Genomic DNA, 19,143 nt, shown 5'->3' with positions numbered 1-19,143 from the left:
GTGTGCACACCCTCTTGAAACTGGGAATGTAGCCGTGTTGAGAATTATGCAATTGTATTCAAACTCATGTTAAAGCAGTTGTATCCCCCGCTTTGTGATTTTTACCTACAGGTAAACCTATAAGGCTTAATGGGCTTACCTGTAGGTAAAATGAATATCTCCTAAATGTACACCGTTCAGGAGATATTTACCCTGCATGCAGCCGTTGACGCCAGTGACGCATGCGCTCTGAAGGTCTGGCATTTAGTGCCAGATCGTCAGAGCTTCTTGCCGGGAACGGAGGGCTCCCATGTGCGAACCCAGAAGAAACATCAGGCAACATGTCAGACCTCTCAGCGGTGACTTGGCGCCACTGTGGATTGTTTGTTTTAAGCTAAATATTTCATAATGTGCTAGTATGCGATGCATAATGGCGCATTATGCAATTTTCTTGCAGGTGTTTTTCCTGCGACTTACTACCGCTTTAAATAGGAGTTAGTACACACCTGCCATCATTTAAAGCGCCTCTGATTAACCCCAAATAAAGTTCAGCTGTTCTAGTAGGTCTTTCATGACATTTTCTTAGTCGCATCCTACAGCAAAAGCCATGGTCCACAGAGAGCTTCCAAAGCATCAGAGACATGTCGTTGTTAAAGGTATTAGTCAGGAGAAGGGTGCAAAAGAATTACCAAGGCATTAGATATACTATGGAGCACAGTGAAAACAGTCATCAGGTGGAGAAAATATGGCACAACAGTGACATTACTAAGAACTGGCTGTCATGAAAAAATGAGAAAAAAAATTTTTTTTCCGCATTTTGTCATGTTACAACCAAAAATGTAAATGTATTTTTTTGAGATTTTATGTGATAGACCAACACAAAGTGGCACGTAATTGTGATGTGGGAGAAAAATGATAAATGGTTTTCATTTTTTTTTTTTTTTTTTACAAATATCTGAAAAGTGTGGCGTGCATTTGTATTCAGCCCCCTTTACTCTGATACCCCTAGCTAAAATCTAGTGGAACCAATTGCCTTCAGAAGTCACCTAATTAGTAAATGGAGTCCACTTGTGTGTAATTTAATCTCTGTATAAAAACTGCTGTTCTGTGAAGTCATCAGAGGTTTGTTTGAGAACCTTGGTGAACAAACGGCATCATGAAGGCCAAGTAACACACCAGACAGGTCAGGGATAAAGTTGTGGAGAAGTTTAAAGCAGGTTTTGGTTATAAAAAAAATATCCGAAGCTTTGAACATCTCGGCAAAACAATGGGGGTAGTGGCGCTGTAATCGGGTATGCAAGACAATATGTCCGTTGAATGATAGCCCTTTTATGTATTATACAGCGTGTGTCTCACAATGGGAGAAATTGGAATGGGGAATAGGAAAAAATGGGAAAAAGTCCTATAGATTAAAATAATACAGAGTCCATGTTCCAGGGCAAGCCTCCAGGGGGAAGATGAGAGCAGGCTCCAAATATGCAAAACAAAAAGAACGGGCCACCAGGTCAGGAACAATGTGATTTTAATTTTACAATAGGTGCATTGTCCACTTACATTTAAAATTAGGGAATTCGAACACCTCGAGATCAGCCCTGATGCTCAATTTGCATATACTTTACTCAGATGACGTGTCGTGACCCTCTCGGTTCTTCCTTCTCTCCTTTCCTCTCTCCTTTTTTTTTTTTTTTTTTTTTCCCTTTCCTTTTTCTTCCTTCTCTCTGTCCTTCCTTACTTTTTCTTCTCTTCCCTAATGATCAGATGTTGTTCTACTGATATAGAAAAACAAGGAGGGCTGATGAAGTATATATCACACATTGTTGGCCACCCGACATGGGAGGCGAATTTGCTGGACTCGTCTTGGGCTTATGCTGTACAGTGTCTCAGACTGTATTGCTATGTACATTCCTATATTGTAGACATCTGGTGGTTGTATGTATTGTATCAATCTGTTGAAAATCAATAAATACATATTTACCCTTAAAATTAGGGAATTCAGCATACAAGTCCTTGCTGGCCCATAGGTGGCGATCATCCTCTGCAGATGTAGGCTGTGATGTTAAAACTATCCCTTGGGATCTTCGTCAGCTGGGAAACCAGGAAGTCCGAGCGATGTGTGCACCAAGAGTGAGGCTTGAGAAACAGACACAAACAGCGTGGGAGCACGAAGATGTCACAGGCAGCGACAGAGCGACGACGTTTCGGAGCATGCACCATAGGCTGCTAGGCACGCTCCTTTTTCAAGCATAGGGGACTTGTACAGATGAATGCCTTTTATATATACCGTACTAGAGACGGTCTGCCATCTAGTGGACAAAAAGAAGAGTGGCTTTCCTACGTCCTTCCAGGATGGCAGACCTATGGAACAATACTGCATTATGATAATAGGAGTGCATAGGAACATTGGCAATAAAGAAACATAATGGGGGAAAATATATATTATATTATAATATGTTAAAAAGAGATACATTGTTATCAATAAAAAGCGGGGTGTGTGACCCCTTGGATGGGTTCACCACACACTGAATTTATACAGACAGGCAGTCGAAGACGGTTGAAAACAAAGATTTGGGTTTATTCTTCGATCTTGCTGGAAACAAGTGCAAGCATCCAAACAGCATAAACAAAATCAAACATAAAATAAACCCTAGCCACTTTGGGCGTCTACCTTCCACACAGGAACCTATCTATGGAGTCTAGCACAGCCTACTGCTGGGTAGACAGTGCTGGTCATACAGCAGAAAAACAATAGTCTTTTGATTTTTATCACACAGAAAAATCAATCCTCTCCTCACCTCCTCAGAAGACTTTCAGTACTGCTCTCTTTCACTCAGAAAGCCTCGGCATGCAGCAAATTAGTGGTAATCCTCTGGACTACTTATAGAGGCCTTAATTGCCTCATTCCGAACAGCTGAAGTCTTCAAACGCCCTTAGACCTTTCCTGGCTACATTTGCAGCCGACGCCTAATAACAATTAGTTTATTGTCTAAACAAGGCAGAAATGTATGTCCCGTCTGTGACAACACCCACCGATTTACCTGACTTCCTGTCACTATATATATCTATATATATATATATATATATATATATATATATATAAATGTGTGTGTGTGTGTGTGTGTGTGTGTATATATATATATATATATATATGTGTGTGCGTGCGTGTGTGTGTGTGTATATATATATATATATATATATATGTATATGTATATATATGTATATATATATGTTTTTTTTTTTATGTATATTGGGGCCGAAACAACTAATCGATTGATCGACAACTAATAGATTTCATAATCGATTAATCGGCCAGTAACGTAATGGGGTTAAAAAAACTAAAATTAGCCCTTTATAGTACAAAAAGGCAAATCACTACTGTAAATATTACTTTTACTGTCCCACAGTAAAAAATGAACCCCTTACAGTAGTGATTATTTGCTCTTTTTGTACTAATTTTTGTTTTTTTAACACTAAACATCTCAGGCCTGGGTTCACACCTCTGTTTTTTGGTGCTTTTTGCAGAAACACACTACAGTTCAGTTACATGTTTTCCTATGGGACACTTTCACATCCATGATTTTTTTTTTTTTTTTTTTTTTTTTTTTTTTTTTTTTAGCTGCGGCGTATTTGGAAAGGGCAAGGACTTTTTAATGCAAAACGGTGCTATTTTAATTTTTTGGTTCAATATACTTTAATGGAGAAGCTGCAGAAAAGCATGTAATGAGTTTTTGCAGCAATTTGTGTTTTGTAATCTGCAAAAAAAAATTTTTTATTTTTTTTAAGGCTATTATCCGATTTAATCGAAACAATAATCGGCCAACTAATCGATTATGAAAATTATCGTTCGTTGCAGCCCTAATGTATATTCTCTGTAATATATATATATATATATATATATATATATATATATATATATATATATATTAGGGCTGTTACTGATCAAAATTTTTCTGTTCGATTAATCTTTTTTTTTTTTTTTTTATCGATTAATCGACTAATTTCGATTATTTATAACGCACATACAGATCCAACTACTTTTAGCTGATCTCCTTGCAGGCTGATTCCCAGTGCAGCTACCAAGTACTGGAAAAATGGATAGCGGGATACAAAAAAACACACAAAGGCAGCGCTCGATTGGAATAGCATTACAACTTTTATAGTCTTTAAGTAGGTAACCAAATAAATATTGCACTGGAGATAAAATCGATGTAGCTACATATGACGTTTGCTCCCCTACGTAGTGGCGTGCGAGATAGCAGGTGAACCCGGGCGTGATACCCTTTCATACCACCACAGCTGTGCTTTAAATGGTCTGGTCCTCACAAGCTTGGGATATTATCCTAACTCTTATGGGAACATTTCCCCTTCATTTACACATATGCAGCATATACATATGATCCTGCATTTCTTCCTAATTCTGGACTAGCCCTGCATTTGCTGTGTCTTATACATCTGGGTTTATACACCAGCCTACATTTTTCTCGAAAACATACATCTATATCCTCTTTGAAACCTGGAACTTGTTACTTCACTGATCCAGAGTTTTCATTGGAAATTCTACTTTTTCTTATCCATTATCGTGGATGAAAGTTTTTTAAGCTCCTGAAGAAGCAGTAACCTGCGAAACATGTAGAGCCTATTTATCAAAAACGCCAATCGAAGTCTACGTTTGTTCATCAACTGTTGTTGCTGTCCCTTGTGGACTGTTTGTGGTTTCAGTATACCCCCTCTGGGTTATTAGCATTTTAGAGATATTCTATGCTTACCAATGTTTTTAATGTAGTAATTCTTTTATATATTGTTTTTTTGTACTGTAATTGTTGATTCAATTACCCAGATTTCTGGGCTTGTATCAATAAAATTTCATATTCTGTGTCAACCATTGGTGCCTATAAAGTCCATTATTCCACCAAACATTAAAATCCTGTACTCATGCTAGGACGTGGCACCGTAGTACTTTAGGACACCCATAGTCCATCCTATGGTTGGTGTTCCTTTATTTTTTCATTCCGATGTAGCTACATAAACTGTAAAAATGGTGCGAGTAATACCAAACGGTACCAAAAGCAGTCATAAAAACATGTAGCTAAGTATGATACTGGTATAAAAATGTGTACAACGATACCACTGCTGAATCCAGATGAGGAGAGGTTAACATCAGTCCGTCGGCATGTAGATGTCCCATGAAGGGAACTATCACAACTCCCAGTAGATGGTTGTAGAATCCCAGGTTGATAGAGGGAAGTGTAACAGACCTTGCGTGTGGCAGATAGTAAGGTCCCGCCGGCATGCAGGCACAGCTAAGCAGCCCTTCAGATGGACACGGCAAGCCCCGCCGGTGTCCGTGACGTTACTGGATCTCCCACGGAACTCCCTGAAGGCCCAGAAGCCGGCAGAGAGGTGAGTACCAATCAAAAATATTTTGATCGATCAAAAAAAATGAAAGATTAATCGATTAATTAGAAGTTAATTTGCACAGCCCTTATATATATATATATATATATATATATATATATATATATATATATATATATATATATATATATATTAGTGTGTGTGTCTATAAATCTTGAAAAATATTAGCTAAAGAGACTCAAAAAAGTGTGTTGGTATATAGGTAAATAAACCCACTACTCCAGAAAAGCAGGGTGAAAAATTGAAAATGATAAAAGAATGGATATATATTATAAAATAGTGGACACCTCTAACATCTGGTTTAAGCCCCCCCCCCCCCCCCCCACACTGTTTTGAGGTGTATATCCTCTAATAATGTGGGCCAATGCTTCTTTAGTATAGATTCCATTTTTTTTTATGGTCACAATGGAATCTAGTAACGAAGCAAACTGACTGGTCAAACTTTCCTCTTTCTTTTTCTAGGGGTACTACGTGTGCATATTGTATATAGGCTTCCTGGATCAAAGATTGAGGGTAGCCATTCTCTTTTGGTTTTTGCATTAATAATTGGCTTTGTTCTGTGAAATCTGTAGTATTTGTACAGTTTAGTCTACAAAAATTGGCCTCTTGGAATGTTTTTCCACTTGGAATAGTGACAACTCCTGTAGTGTAACAGTGAGTTGCCAGCAGTGGGTTTAGAATAGTTTCTGGCATGAATAGTATCTCCAGTGTGGTACAATTCCAGATCCAAGAAAGCCAATTTCTCTGAATCTGTGACGTAGGTAACATTCAGACCGTATGTATTGCTTTTACAATAATTAACAAAGGCTTCCCAATCACTGAGATCTACTGGGAATGGTCATAAGAGTAGAGTCATTTTTGATAGGGCTATTGGTACCTGTATGACTAGGTATAACGATCGTTCCAGTGACAGATGTAACCATAACTCCAGTATCCAAGTTCCATAGATGACTCGTATATAGTCATTCAGATCTCTGAATTTACCCAATTTGCTCTTAATAAGATAGTCTTCTCTTTTGGTGTTTCTCTGCAAAGTGTCCTGCCACGTCATGGGGACGCAATGCCCTATATCCTGTATTTCTTTACATAATGTTTTAACCTGATTGGCAAGCTGCGTAAATTTTGCCGTCCTGTGGTTAACTAGTATTTCAATCAATTTGGCGGTACCAAATTCTGAAATGCTTTGCCATTCCTTCAGTTCATCAGGACCTAAGAATAGAGGTCGACCGATATATCGGTCGGCCGATATATCGGTTGGCCGATATATCGGCCGATATTTGGCGTTTTTAAATTAATCGGCATCGGCCGATTTGTGCTTTAAAAAAGCCGATTGATAAGTTCAGCACCGCGACTTGCAAAAAGCTTCTGCAATACAAGTCAATGCAAGTGCTTCCCGTAGAAGACTTCTCTCTCTCTCTCTCTCTCCTGGGCAGACTGCCAAGTTTTAGAAAAGATATACAATGTTGCTACTTATCAATTAACTGAACTCCGTGTAGGAGAATTCTCAGTTTAACCATTTAAAGGCTAAATCTTTTTTTACATTTGTTGCTTACAAGTAAAAATCCTGTATTTTCTGCTAGAAAATTACTTGGAACCCCCAAACATATATTTTTTTTTAGCAGAGACCCTAGGAAATAAAATAGCGATTGCTGCAATATTTAATGTTACACGGTATTTGCGCAGCGGTCTTTCAAACACATTTTTTGGGGAAAAAATATACTTTAACAAATAAAAAAAAAAAAAACTAAACCGTAAAGTTAGCCCATATTTTTTTTTTTTTTTCGACCAAAAGTTTTCATTACCTGTTTTTGTGTATTACATTTTATTTATATATATATATATATATATATATATATATATATATATATATATATATATATATATATATATATATATATATATATATATATATATATATATATATATATATTACACAAAAACAGGTAATGAAAACTTTTGGTCGAAAAAAAAAAAATATGGGCTAACTTTACTGTTTAGCCCAAAAGCGCCTGAAAAATCGGCTTAACATATCGGCCCAAAAAAATCGGCATCATAAATCGGCTATCGGCCGCCGTGATTTCTAAATATCGGTATCGGCCAGAGAAAAACCCATATCGGTCTACCTCTACCTAAGAACGAACAATTTTTACTGATTCTCAGGCCTCGGGGCGAGATTCTACTGTCTAAGTATTTTTCCAAAAAATATTTATCCCACCACTGGAGATTCGCAGAATGCATTAAACGTTCAAGTTTTTTTAACTTTCCTCAGAGTGTATATCTAACATTTTTGTTAAGTGAGGCACTCTTGTCAAATAAGGATGATGGTAAGAAGACATAGAAATCAAAGGCAGGACACTTTGCAGAGAAACACCAAAGAGAAAAAGACTATCTTATTAAGAGCAAATTGGGTAAATTCAGACGAGATCTGAATGACTATACTAACAATAGAGTGATCAAATGGATGATCAAATCTGTGGCATCTCATCAGTATAATACCACCACATCCATGTTTTCTAGGTCCCAATATATTCCACCCCTCTTTCCTCCAGCCATGCCTATTTTACCTCATCACCCACCCTCTAGGCCAGGGATCCTCAAACTACGGCCCTCCAGCTGTTGTAGAACTACACATCCCATGAGGCATTGTAACTAGGGTTGTCCAGATACCGATACCAGTATCGGTATCGGGACCGATACCGAGTATTTGCGCTAGTACTCGTACTCGCGCAAATACTCCCGATACCAAAATAGAATACTTTTTTTTATTTATTTTTTGTGACATCGAACACAAATTGGATGGCACCATTGGATGGCACTGATAGGTGGCACTGGCATTGATTGAATGGCACTCATAAATGGATGGCACTGATAGGTGGCACTGGCATTGATTGGGTGGCACTGATGAGATGCACTAATAAGCTGCCTCCCTGCACTGATGCACTAATGGGCACTGATCTGCACTGATAGGTGGCACTGGCTAGCTGCACTTTTGGGCACTGGCACCGATGAGCTGCACTGACAGTGATCACTCCTTCAATGATATGTAGTTTTCCAGTACCGTATGCTAAAAAACAGCCCCACACCATGATGTACCAGTTCTTCATAATTCTAAAGAAAATATCTTTGGTCTGTATTGTGGTTTGAAAACGGTCACATGACATTAAAAAAAAGTATCGGTATTCGGTATCGGCGACTACTTGAAAAAAAGTATCGGTACTTGTACTCGGTCCTAAAAAAGTGGTATCGGGACAACCCTAATTGTAACACACTGAGATTCACAGACATGTCTAGGCATGATGGGAATTGTAGTTCCTGAACAACTGGAGGGCCGTAGTTTGAAGACCCATGCTCTAGGCCCTCACATCCTAGAGATCCAAATCTGAAAGGTCTTGCTGCTAACAAGAGCAAAAAAGACATTGCTAAAATAGGGACTAATACCAATACCCCTAGGAGTAAACTTTTTAGTGATCTTCAAAAATTCTACAACAGAAGCAAAACAACCACAGTATCATGAATCTCTTCAGCATTATTGGCAACACCTGTCATCCCTGAAGATGTGTCCCCACAAGAGTCATTGATGGACCTTGGGGATACTGGAGTTATGGTTACATCTGTCACTGGAACTATCTGTATACCTAGTAATACAGTTACCAATCGCCCTATCAATAATGACTCTACTCATATGACCATTCCCAGTAGATTAAGTAATATTCATATTGAACCAAGGGTTCATACTACATCCCCCACCATCCTACCCAGTGGCCACCTTATTTTTGTATCCCAAAATCCTATAGATATTTGTTCTAACACCCTGGTTCAGGACTCTTTCCAGATACATCCTCTCCCCTAAAGAAACCTCTTTGCTCAGTCGAGGATTAAATTTTGCACCATCTTATAAACCAAATGCCTATTTACTATTCAAAGACCTCAATAAATATATTAAAAATCTCACACTCAAAAGATTTTTTCAGATACAAAATACTAAGCGAACCGATCATTTTTTGTTATTGTTATTGACACTCATTCAGACATAGCCTCACCCCTGAGGGCAGAGCCTGCCGTTTTTTGATTTTGATAGTGATGATATCAATACACTTGAATTATATAATGAAAGCTTGCATACCAATTTTCATGAGTTCACGCAACATCTACATACTTCACCACCTGTTGTCCAGTCCACCCTCAAACCCAAGTCCATCTTTTAGCCTTATTAGTCCTCATCTTACCACCTTTTACGACATGGTCTTTGCTGATATAAAGAAGTGAATTTGGAACAATTGTCCCCCCTGGAAAACAAAGCACTTTCCTTGCTTGCTGACAATGACAATCTTATTATCAAAACAGCAGATAAAGGTGGAGGTATTGTTATCCAAAAACGTGATGACTATGTAAAAGAGGCCAATAGGCTACTTGCGGACAAATTAACCTACAAAAAACTTCCTAGGGACCCACTTCCAGAATATAAAGATGAAATTAACATCCTAATTAAACAAGCTACCAGGACAAATATCTTAGAAAAATCAGAAGTTCCCTTTTTAATTTAGAGATTTTTTATCATACCCCCTATTCTTATCACATCCCGAAAATTCATAAAAGCCTTAGTGATCCTCCTGGGAGGCCCATTATAGCTGCCATGGACAGCATCACATCAGGGCTGTCCAAATATATAGACTTTTATTTGCAGCCATTAGCCCAAGCCCTACCACCATATATCAGGGATGACACACGTCTCTTGGAACATCTAAAACCATACTCTTGGAATACAGATTATTTATGGATGTCCCTAGATGTAAGTTCCCTTTATACATCCATCCCTCGCAGCTTTGGAACATTTTCTATCTCAAGATCCATACATGAACAGCAGGCAGGCCTTTTTTATTCTCAAATGCAGAGTATTGTCTTACTCACAACTTTTTTCTCTTTGATCAATACTATGTGCAGATCCAGGGCACTGCGATGGAATCTAATTTTGCTCCGTCGTATGCAAACCTTTCCATGGGTTTATGGGAAGAAATACATATTTGGAATGACAACCCCTTTTCAAAATTTTTTGTCTATTACGTAGGGCCGAAACAATTTATTGATTAATCGACAACTAATCGATTATGAAATGAATCGATTATAATTTTCATAATCGATTAAAAAAACGAAAATTAGCCCTTTATAGTACAAAAAAGCAAATGGCTACTGTAAATATTACTTTCACTGTCCCACAGTAAAAAAAATGAACCCTTTACAGTAGCAATAGTTTGTTCTTTTTGTACTTGTTTTTTTTTTTAATCCCATTATGTTACTAAACATCTCAGGCCTGGGTTCATCCCCCTTTTTTTTTTTCCGTTGGTGCTATTTGCAGAAACACACTACAGTTCATTTACATGTTTTCCTACGGGACACGTTCACATCCATGATTTTTTTTCAGCTGCTGCGTATTTGGAAAGGGCAAGGACTTTTTTTTTTTTTTTTAAATGACAGTTTTTATTTTGTAAAGCTCAGTAAAAACAGAATAGAGGTACAAATATATATATATATATATATATATATATATATATATATATATATATATATATATATATATATATATATATATAAAATATAAAAAGGTACAAAAATATTGATACGTACTCGTGCCTGTCCGAGGTTAGCCCAGCACAGGAGAGAGGGACAAGCACCCCCCAGTCCCCTGCGCCGTGCCCTCCTCTAAAGTGGAGTCATCTCGGAGAAGTAATATGGCACAGAACTGTACAACATTGGCATCACAGTAAAATGTACACTCAAACATTCAAAAGTAATTGATAATCAGAGGGAAAGGGGAGAAAGAGAAAAGAGGGCAGACTAGATAGGGAGGAATAGCACGGTACCTCAATGTTTTTTTTTTCTGTCAGCTCACGGCAGGTCCTCCCGAGAGTGACACCTCTCCCAGACAACGTGTGGTCGTCTAATTTGTCCCAGATCCTGGCCGTCATTTTTTCCATGAGCTCTACGTCCTTGACCCTGGTATAGAGGGCCTCCTAGGATGGGGGGAATGGTGTCTTCCAGTGGAGGGCTATCGAGCATCTCGCCGCTGTGAGAATATGTCTAAGTAGCTTTTTATAGGGTTTGGCTATTTGCGGTTGAGGCCCAGGAAAAGTTCCGGGGAGAGGGGTATGGTCGTCTCAAAGAGGCGGGACAGGAGCTCCTGCGTTGAAGTCCAGAATGGGACAATCAGAGGGCAGGTCCAGTAAATGTGGAATAGAGTGCCCCGGGCTTGTTGGCAGTGCCAGCAGTGGTCAGAGGTAGAGAGATAAACCCTGTGGAGTATGTCCGGAGTCAGGTACCAAAAGATAAGAACCTTATAAGTATTCTCCTTGTAAAGGGTACACAAGGAGCTCTTGGCCGCCTGTCTCCAGACCGCCCCCCACGCCTCCTCCAGGATCACCTCCCCCAGCTCCTACTCCCAGCGGAGCATATAGGCATGTTTACCCCGGTCCTATTTAAGGATTCGGTATATGTCCGATATTAAGCCTTTGTGCGCTGTGCCCTCGAGCGTGATACGTTCGAACGGGGAAGGCTTTGAAAACTGAAAGCGAGGGGCTATCGTTTTGGCATAGTAGCGAATCTGTAGGTAGCTAAGAAATGCGTGTCGTGGGAGGTCATGCTTGGCTTGAAGCTCAGCAAAGGAGAGCAGAGTGCGAGACCTAGGATCCACCAGATGTCTGAAATGAAAAAGATTCCGTGAGGCCTAGGGCCATGACATTGGGTGGGTGAGGCTCGTTGGGATTGTAGAGAAAGGTGGTCATCAGCGAACTGTCAGATTTAAGTTTGCAATCATTGGCCAACTTCCGTCATAGGCATCAGAGCTGTGACATAGATCCTAGCAAACACCCGGGTTCAACCTCCACATTTGCATTCCAGAGAAGGTTGTTGGGGTGCACCGGTGCTAGCCACATTTTTTCTACCTCCGTCCATTTATTATAAGACCTCTGGTGGAACCAAGATACTATCGCCCGTAGTTTGGGCAGCTTGGTAGTATTTAACTAAGTCAGGGGCCCCAGGCCCCCCTCGGTTCGCGACGCCATCATGACTGAACGTAGGATCCTGTGACGCTTGTAGTTCCACACATAGCGTAGGAGGTCGGCTTGCAGTGCGCACAAATGAGCGTAAGGGACAGAAAGGGAAGAGTCTGGAAGAGGTACAACAGTTTGGGGAGAATAACCATTTTAATAGCCGCTATACGACCTAGAAGAGAGATCTGATGGGTCTTCCATTTATGGATCAGCACCCTGATTGACTTATACAGGGGTGGGAAGTTGGCTTGGTATAGGGAGGCAAAAGTCGGGGTGAGATAAACCCCCAGGTATTATAAGGAGGCACGCTCCCAGTTGTAGTGGAATTCCGACCGTAGGTGGAGGATCTCTGGCTTGGGGATGTTAAGTGGCAAGGCCATAGACTTGGAGGCATTGGTTTTGTATCCCGAGATGGCCCTGTATCGTTCAAGTTCAGCATGGAGGTTGGGCAGGGAAATGCGAGGTTGGGTCATGGAGAGGATGATATCATCCTCGGACAGGGAGATTTTAAACTCCTTCCCTTTCACTGGGATACCCCGAATGTTCGGGTTGCGGCGAATAGTCGCCGCCAGGGGTTCGACGCAAAGGGCAAAAAGTAGGGGGGAGAGCCGACACCCCTGACAAGTTCATTTGGTGACAGCGAAGGTGGACGAGGTGGCGAAGGGGGTCTTTACTGGGTCGGTGTAGAGGTGCCGGACCGCCTGGAGAAAAGGTCCCCTGTACCCCATGTGCCGTAAAGTGGCAAGCATAAAGGGCCAGCCGAGGCGGTCAAACGCCTTCTCGGTGTCTAGGCTCAGTAGCAGGGATTCCGAACCCTCCCTGTTCGCCACATCAATAAGATCTATGACCTTTCTTGTGTTGTCTCCCGCTTGGCGAAGGGAATGAAGCCTACCTGAACCTTATGGATCAGGGAGGGTAATACCGTGTTCAGGCGGAGTGTGAGGATTTTTGTGAATATCTTGAGGTCCGAGTTCAACAGGGCTATCGGCCTGTAACTGGCACAAAGTGAGGGGTCTTTGTCGGGCTTAGGAATCAGAGTAATGTAGGAGCGTTGCATGTCGGTCGGTATAGGAGTTTGCTCCAGAAACGCGTTATAGAGCTTGGTCATACATGGGAGAAGTAGTATTTGTATGGCAAACCGTCTGGTTCCGGGGACTTGTGGGCAGGAAGGGCTTTAATAGCCAGGGTGAGTTCCTCATCAGTAATAGGAGCGTTCAGTGTGAGGAGGTCTGCCGATTGAAGCCGGGAAATGCCCGCCTGGTCAAGATATTGTGCCATTCTGTCAAGCAGGTCAGGGGGGGGGGGTTGTGGGGTATCTCTGGCCTGTTATACAAGTCTGTGTAGAATTCCGCGAATGCATCTGCTATGCCTTGGGGATGGGATAAAGTGTTGCCCGATCTATCCTGCACCTGGTGCGGGGTGGAGGCGAGCGCGCGATCCGCCTATTTTCTCGCTAAAAGTGCATGCGCCTTATTGCCCTTGTCATAGTACAACTGCCGCAGACCGACCAGTGCCCTCTCAACTTGACCTATCGCGAGTTCCCTAAGCGTCGATCGTATGTGGGCAATACGCTTAAGGAGTGACTGGCAAGGACTTTTTAACGCAAAACGGTACTATTTTTTTTTTTTTTTGGTTCAATATACTTCAATGGAGAAGCTGCAGAAAAGCATGTAATGTGTTTTTGCGGCAATTTGCGTTTTGTAATCTGCTCAACAACAAATTGTCCCAAAACAATTTAAAAATGCTTTTTTTTTTGTTTTGGCTATTATCCGATTTAATTGATTAATTGAAACAATAATCGGCCAACTAATCGATTATGAAAATAATCGTTTGTATCTGCTGTAATAGTAGGGCTGCAACTTGGACAATATAATTATCATATGGAACGGTCCCCTTAGTGATTGCGAAGCCTTTGTTAATTATTGTAACGACAATACATAGGGTCTGAATTTTACCTACGTCACAGATTTAGAGAAATTGGCTTCCTTGGATCTGGAATTGTACCACACTGGAGATAATACAAAAACTTACAATATTAATGATTTTTATAATTGTTCTTCTGACCATGTTGTCTATTGTCTCCGTTGCCCCTGTCAGATGCTTTATGTAGGCCGTACTATTTGTCCACTCTGGCAGTGGTTCGGTCAACATCGGAAGAAGATAGAGGGACTGACAAACAGTGTCCCCCAACACTTCTCCAAATACCACAAGGGTTCTACTGAAGGCTTGCAAGTTTGGATAGTTGAACAGATGCCAAAAAATCTTTCAGAAGCAGAGAGATTTTACAAGCTCTGCGAACGTGAAACATTTTGGATATATTACCTGGACACTCTCTCTCCAGGGGGCTTAAACCAGATGTTAGAGGTGTCCACTATTTTATAATATATATCCATTCTTTTATCATTTTCTATTTTTCACCCTGCTTTTCTGGAGCAGTGGGTTTATTTACCTATATACTAACACACTTTTTTGAGTCTTTTTAGCTAATATTTTTCAAGATTTACACACACACACACACACACACACACACACACACACACACACACACACAGATATATAGATCCTATTATTTTAATATACACAATTCCGAAAGATCTCCTTGATATATGCGCAAAACTATATATATATATATATATATATATATATATATATATATATATATATATATATATATATATATATATATATATATATATATATATATATATATATATTAGAAAAATTTCCCAGCACCAGTGACACTATACCAATGTGAACATAAAAAGGCTTTTATTCATAGGTCAACCAAAAAATAAGGCTTTTCTCAGCACACAAGGAAAACTATAAACTATAAAAGAAAAAGTCCACTTGGCTTCAGCATCAAATAAAGTCTGCTTATCTTCAGCACCAAAAATAAGTCAAAACAAAACACACAGTTCGTTGGTAGACGGGTCTTCACCCCCTGTATTCCAAAAAGTCCTCACTGTATTCTGAACAGCTATCAGACTCCCAGCTTGTCTTCACAGGTGCAATCTCCACACTCCCTCACCACCTCCAGCACCACTTCCTGTTTAAATGGGTGGTTCTCTGGGAGTGTTAACACCTTGTGTGCTGGCTCCCACTGTTTAGGAGTGGAGGCTCTTTCCCACCCAAATAGCGCTTTAGAGCCTCCAGAATTCCAGGCCCCAAATTACTCTATCAAGACAGAGAGAACTGCGAGCCAGTCCTCTCTGGATTAACTCTTACCTGGAATCCTTCACCCACTTTGGGTGACCCCCTGAACACTCTTCCCGCTATTTAAAGGGACCATAGCCCAAATAGTGGTGCTGTATAGCACCCGTCCAGGACCCAACCCTGGTCCTGTACAGTGTGTGTATATGTATATGTGTGTATATATATATATGTGTGTGTGTAATATATATATAATCGGATGATCGCCACCTATGGGCCAGCAAGGACTTATATGCCGAATTACCTAATTTTAAATGTAAGTGGATAATGTACCTATTGTAAAATAAAATCACATTGTTCCTGACCTGGTGGCTCCTTCTTTCTTTTGTTTTGAACAAAAATGGAAAGAGTGACGCAACAGCAAACCTAAACTGACAGGCCGGGCAAGGAGAGCATTCATCAGATAAGTAGCCTAGAGGCCCATGGTAACTTTGGAGGAGCTGCAGAGATCCACAGCTCAGGTGGCAAAATCTGTCAACAGGACAACTATTGTTCTTGCACTCTACAAATCTGGCCTTTATAGAAGAATGAGAAGAAGAAAGCCATCGTTGAGAGAAAGCTATAGCAAGTCCCGTTTGTAGTTTGCGAGAAGCCATGTGGGGGACACGGTAAACATGTGGAAGATGCTCTGGTCAGATGAGACCAAAATTGAACTTTTTTTATCCTAAAAGCAAAACGCTATGTGTGGCGGACAACTAACATGGCACGTCACCCTGAGCACACCATGTTGTGGGGATGCTTTTCTTCCACGGGGATAGGGAAGCTGGTCAGAGTTGATGGGTAGAGTAAAATGCAGGGCAATCTTTAGAAGAAAACCTCTTAGTCTGCCAAAGACTTGAGCCTGGGGTGGAGGTTCACCTATAGCCAGAGCTACAATGGAATGGTTTAGTTTAAAGCATATTCATATGTTAGAATGGCCCAGTCAAAGTCCAGACCAAATCCAATTGAGAATCTGTGGCAATACTTGAAAATTGCTGTTCAGACGCTCTCCATCCAATCTGACAGAGCTTGAATTATTTTGCAAAGAAGAATGGGCAAAAATGTGTCTCTTCACATCAGTGTTTCTCAAATCTAGTCCTCAAGGCGCCCCAACAGGTCATGTTTTCAATATGAAATGGCTGGGGTAATTACTAAGGCAGCGAAACTGATCAAATTGCCTGTACAAAATAACGGAGAGCCTGAAAACATGACCTGTTGGTGCGCCTTGACTGGAATTGAGAAACGCTGTTCTAGATGTACAAAGCTGATAAAGACATACCCAAAAAGACTTGCAGTTGTAATTGTAGCAAAAGGTGGTTCTACAAAGTATTGACTCAGGGGGGGCTGAATACAAATGCACGCCACACTTTTCAGATATTTGTAAAAATATTTATAAACCATTTTTCATTTTCCTTCCAATTAACAATTATGTGCCACTTTGTGTTGGCTTATCGCATAAAATCTCAATAAAATACATTTACGTTTTTGGTTGTAACATGACAAAATGTGAAAAATCTCAAGGGGTATGAATACTTGTTCAAGGCACTGTACGTCCAAATCAACAAAGGAATGGCTTCACTAGAAGAATAAAGTTTTGGAATGGCCCAGACCTGAATCTGATTTGAAAATCTGTGAGGTGATCTGAAGAGGGCTGTGCACAGGAGATTCTCGTGCAATCTGACAGATTTGTTTTGATTGTTTTTGAAAAGACTAGTGTTCAAATATTGCCAAGTCAAGATGTGTCATGCTGGTGTGTGTACTGTATGTGTGTGTGTATATGTATGTGTTTTTTTAATTTTTTTATATATATATATATATATATATATATATATATATATATATATATATACATACATACACACACACACACACACACACACACACACACACACACACACACACACACACACACACACACACACACACACACACACACACATATATATATATATATATATATGTGTGTGTGTGTGTGTATATATATGTGTGTGTGTGTGTGTGTGTGTGTGTGTGTGTGTATATATATATGTATATATAATTATAAATTTTATGTGTATGTCCGCGCTGCCTCCCCATGCATGTCCTTCGCCTTCTGAAATTATGTGCACAGTGCCTCCCGTGATATGTATTTCACATATTGCTTTAATTAAGGAAACGAGGAGAGGGCGGGCCTGTCCATGCATCATGGGGAGGTGCGCTCGCTGTTCAGGCAGCCCAGCAGAAGACCTTAGTGTTTTTTTGTTTTATACATTAATATACCTGTAGTTTGCTCACAGCGTTATGGTGAATATTTTTAGTAAAAAAAAATTTTGTTCTGGAAACTATTTAATTTTTTATACGTAAAAACTTCTTGCCAGACAGTCTAAAATTGTTTGTTTTTGTCTTTCTCTTCATATACTTTAGTACCCGTGAAGTTGGTGAAATCCCGTTACATGCAATATAAGCCCAATATTGTTAAGGTAAAAAATAAATAAAAATTTTACTGACGTTTCTATGCCAAAGAAAACTTTATATAGTTGTGTTCCCTGTTAAAGTATCATGGAACTGCGAGTGTGCTGTTCATCCCTCTCGTATTTCATTCAGTCGTTCTCTAGCTTTGTAAAGCCCATACATATATACAGACACACAGCTGAAAGAAGCAGGAGCCTAACATTGCACTTGTGTGTACAATGCTCTGCAGGCGTCTTTTAAAAAAATGTAGAAGCCCCCTTGGAAACACAGCGTGCCCTGCAGTTGGACGTGGGCGTGAGCACCGCTAAGCCGCGGCACTACTGGCTGCTGCCAGCATCATGCAGTATCCACCGCTGAAGAGTGAAGCCGGGAAATCCGAACAGGCTGGCTGTAAGCCGGGCGCGCTGGATAATGACCGCGTCGCCACGGTAACGAATGGAAACAGAATTCCCCACCCAGGTGTGAGCCAAGCCAATGGCCATGTTCCATAAGAACTGGACCTTCAAATCCACCAGTTTTGGAGGCAGCTAAAGTCTGCTGTCTGCTGATGTCACAGAAGTTAGTCCAGTCATCGCGATACAGTCTGGATCTGCCAGGTGCCTGGACAGACACCCGGCTCAACCTCTCGGTGAACCACTAAGAGACTGAGCTAACCGCCCCCGCACGCTCCAATGAGCGAGCAGGGAGCAGAGCAAAGAGCTGTGACTGACAATCTGCAGCTCTATGCTCGAAGAGCTGTCAGAACTGAGCGTTCGGCGGTGTTCGATTTCTAGGTGTAGAGGCACTGGGGGACAGATGCAGCATCAGACCTATGCTGCATCCACCTAGGTAAGTATTTATTAATACAAAAAAAAAAGCCCAACCCCATTCTTTTAGCAGTGAAGGGGGCACTTTTCTAGAGCTGCATGATTCTGGTTAAATGAGAATCACAATTTAGGGGGCGTGGTCAGCCGCGGAACTGTATGGCTGCATTCTTTTTTTTTTACAATTCTTTATTTTATATCCATTTTCTACATATAAATCAGATTAGGTACAGCTTCATCTTTACAACATACATTGCACTCCTTAT

The 19,143-nt window shown here is 40.5% G+C and overlaps 1 protein-coding gene across 2 annotated transcripts in view; it reads left to right on the top strand.

The window, feature by feature from the left end:
* Positions 1-19,143, top strand: part of HAUS8 (HAUS augmin like complex subunit 8) — a 236,543-nt gene that overhangs the window by 41,084 nt on the left and 176,316 nt on the right. For both annotated transcript variants that reach the window (XM_040321242.1, XM_040321235.1), the window contains exon 3: positions 18,027-18,082. In XM_040321242.1, coding sequence (XP_040177176.1) covers positions 18,027-18,082 — 56 coding nt within the window. The remainder of the gene's footprint in view (positions 1-18,026; positions 18,083-19,143) is intronic.

This window comes from Rana temporaria, chromosome 1 (assembly GCF_905171775.1).
Source record: "Rana temporaria chromosome 1, aRanTem1.1, whole genome shotgun sequence".
NCBI lineage: Eukaryota > Metazoa > Chordata > Amphibia > Anura > Ranidae > Rana > Rana temporaria.
The sequence above is the reverse complement of the archived record's forward strand: the minus strand, read 5'-3'. Positions and strand labels throughout refer to the sequence as shown.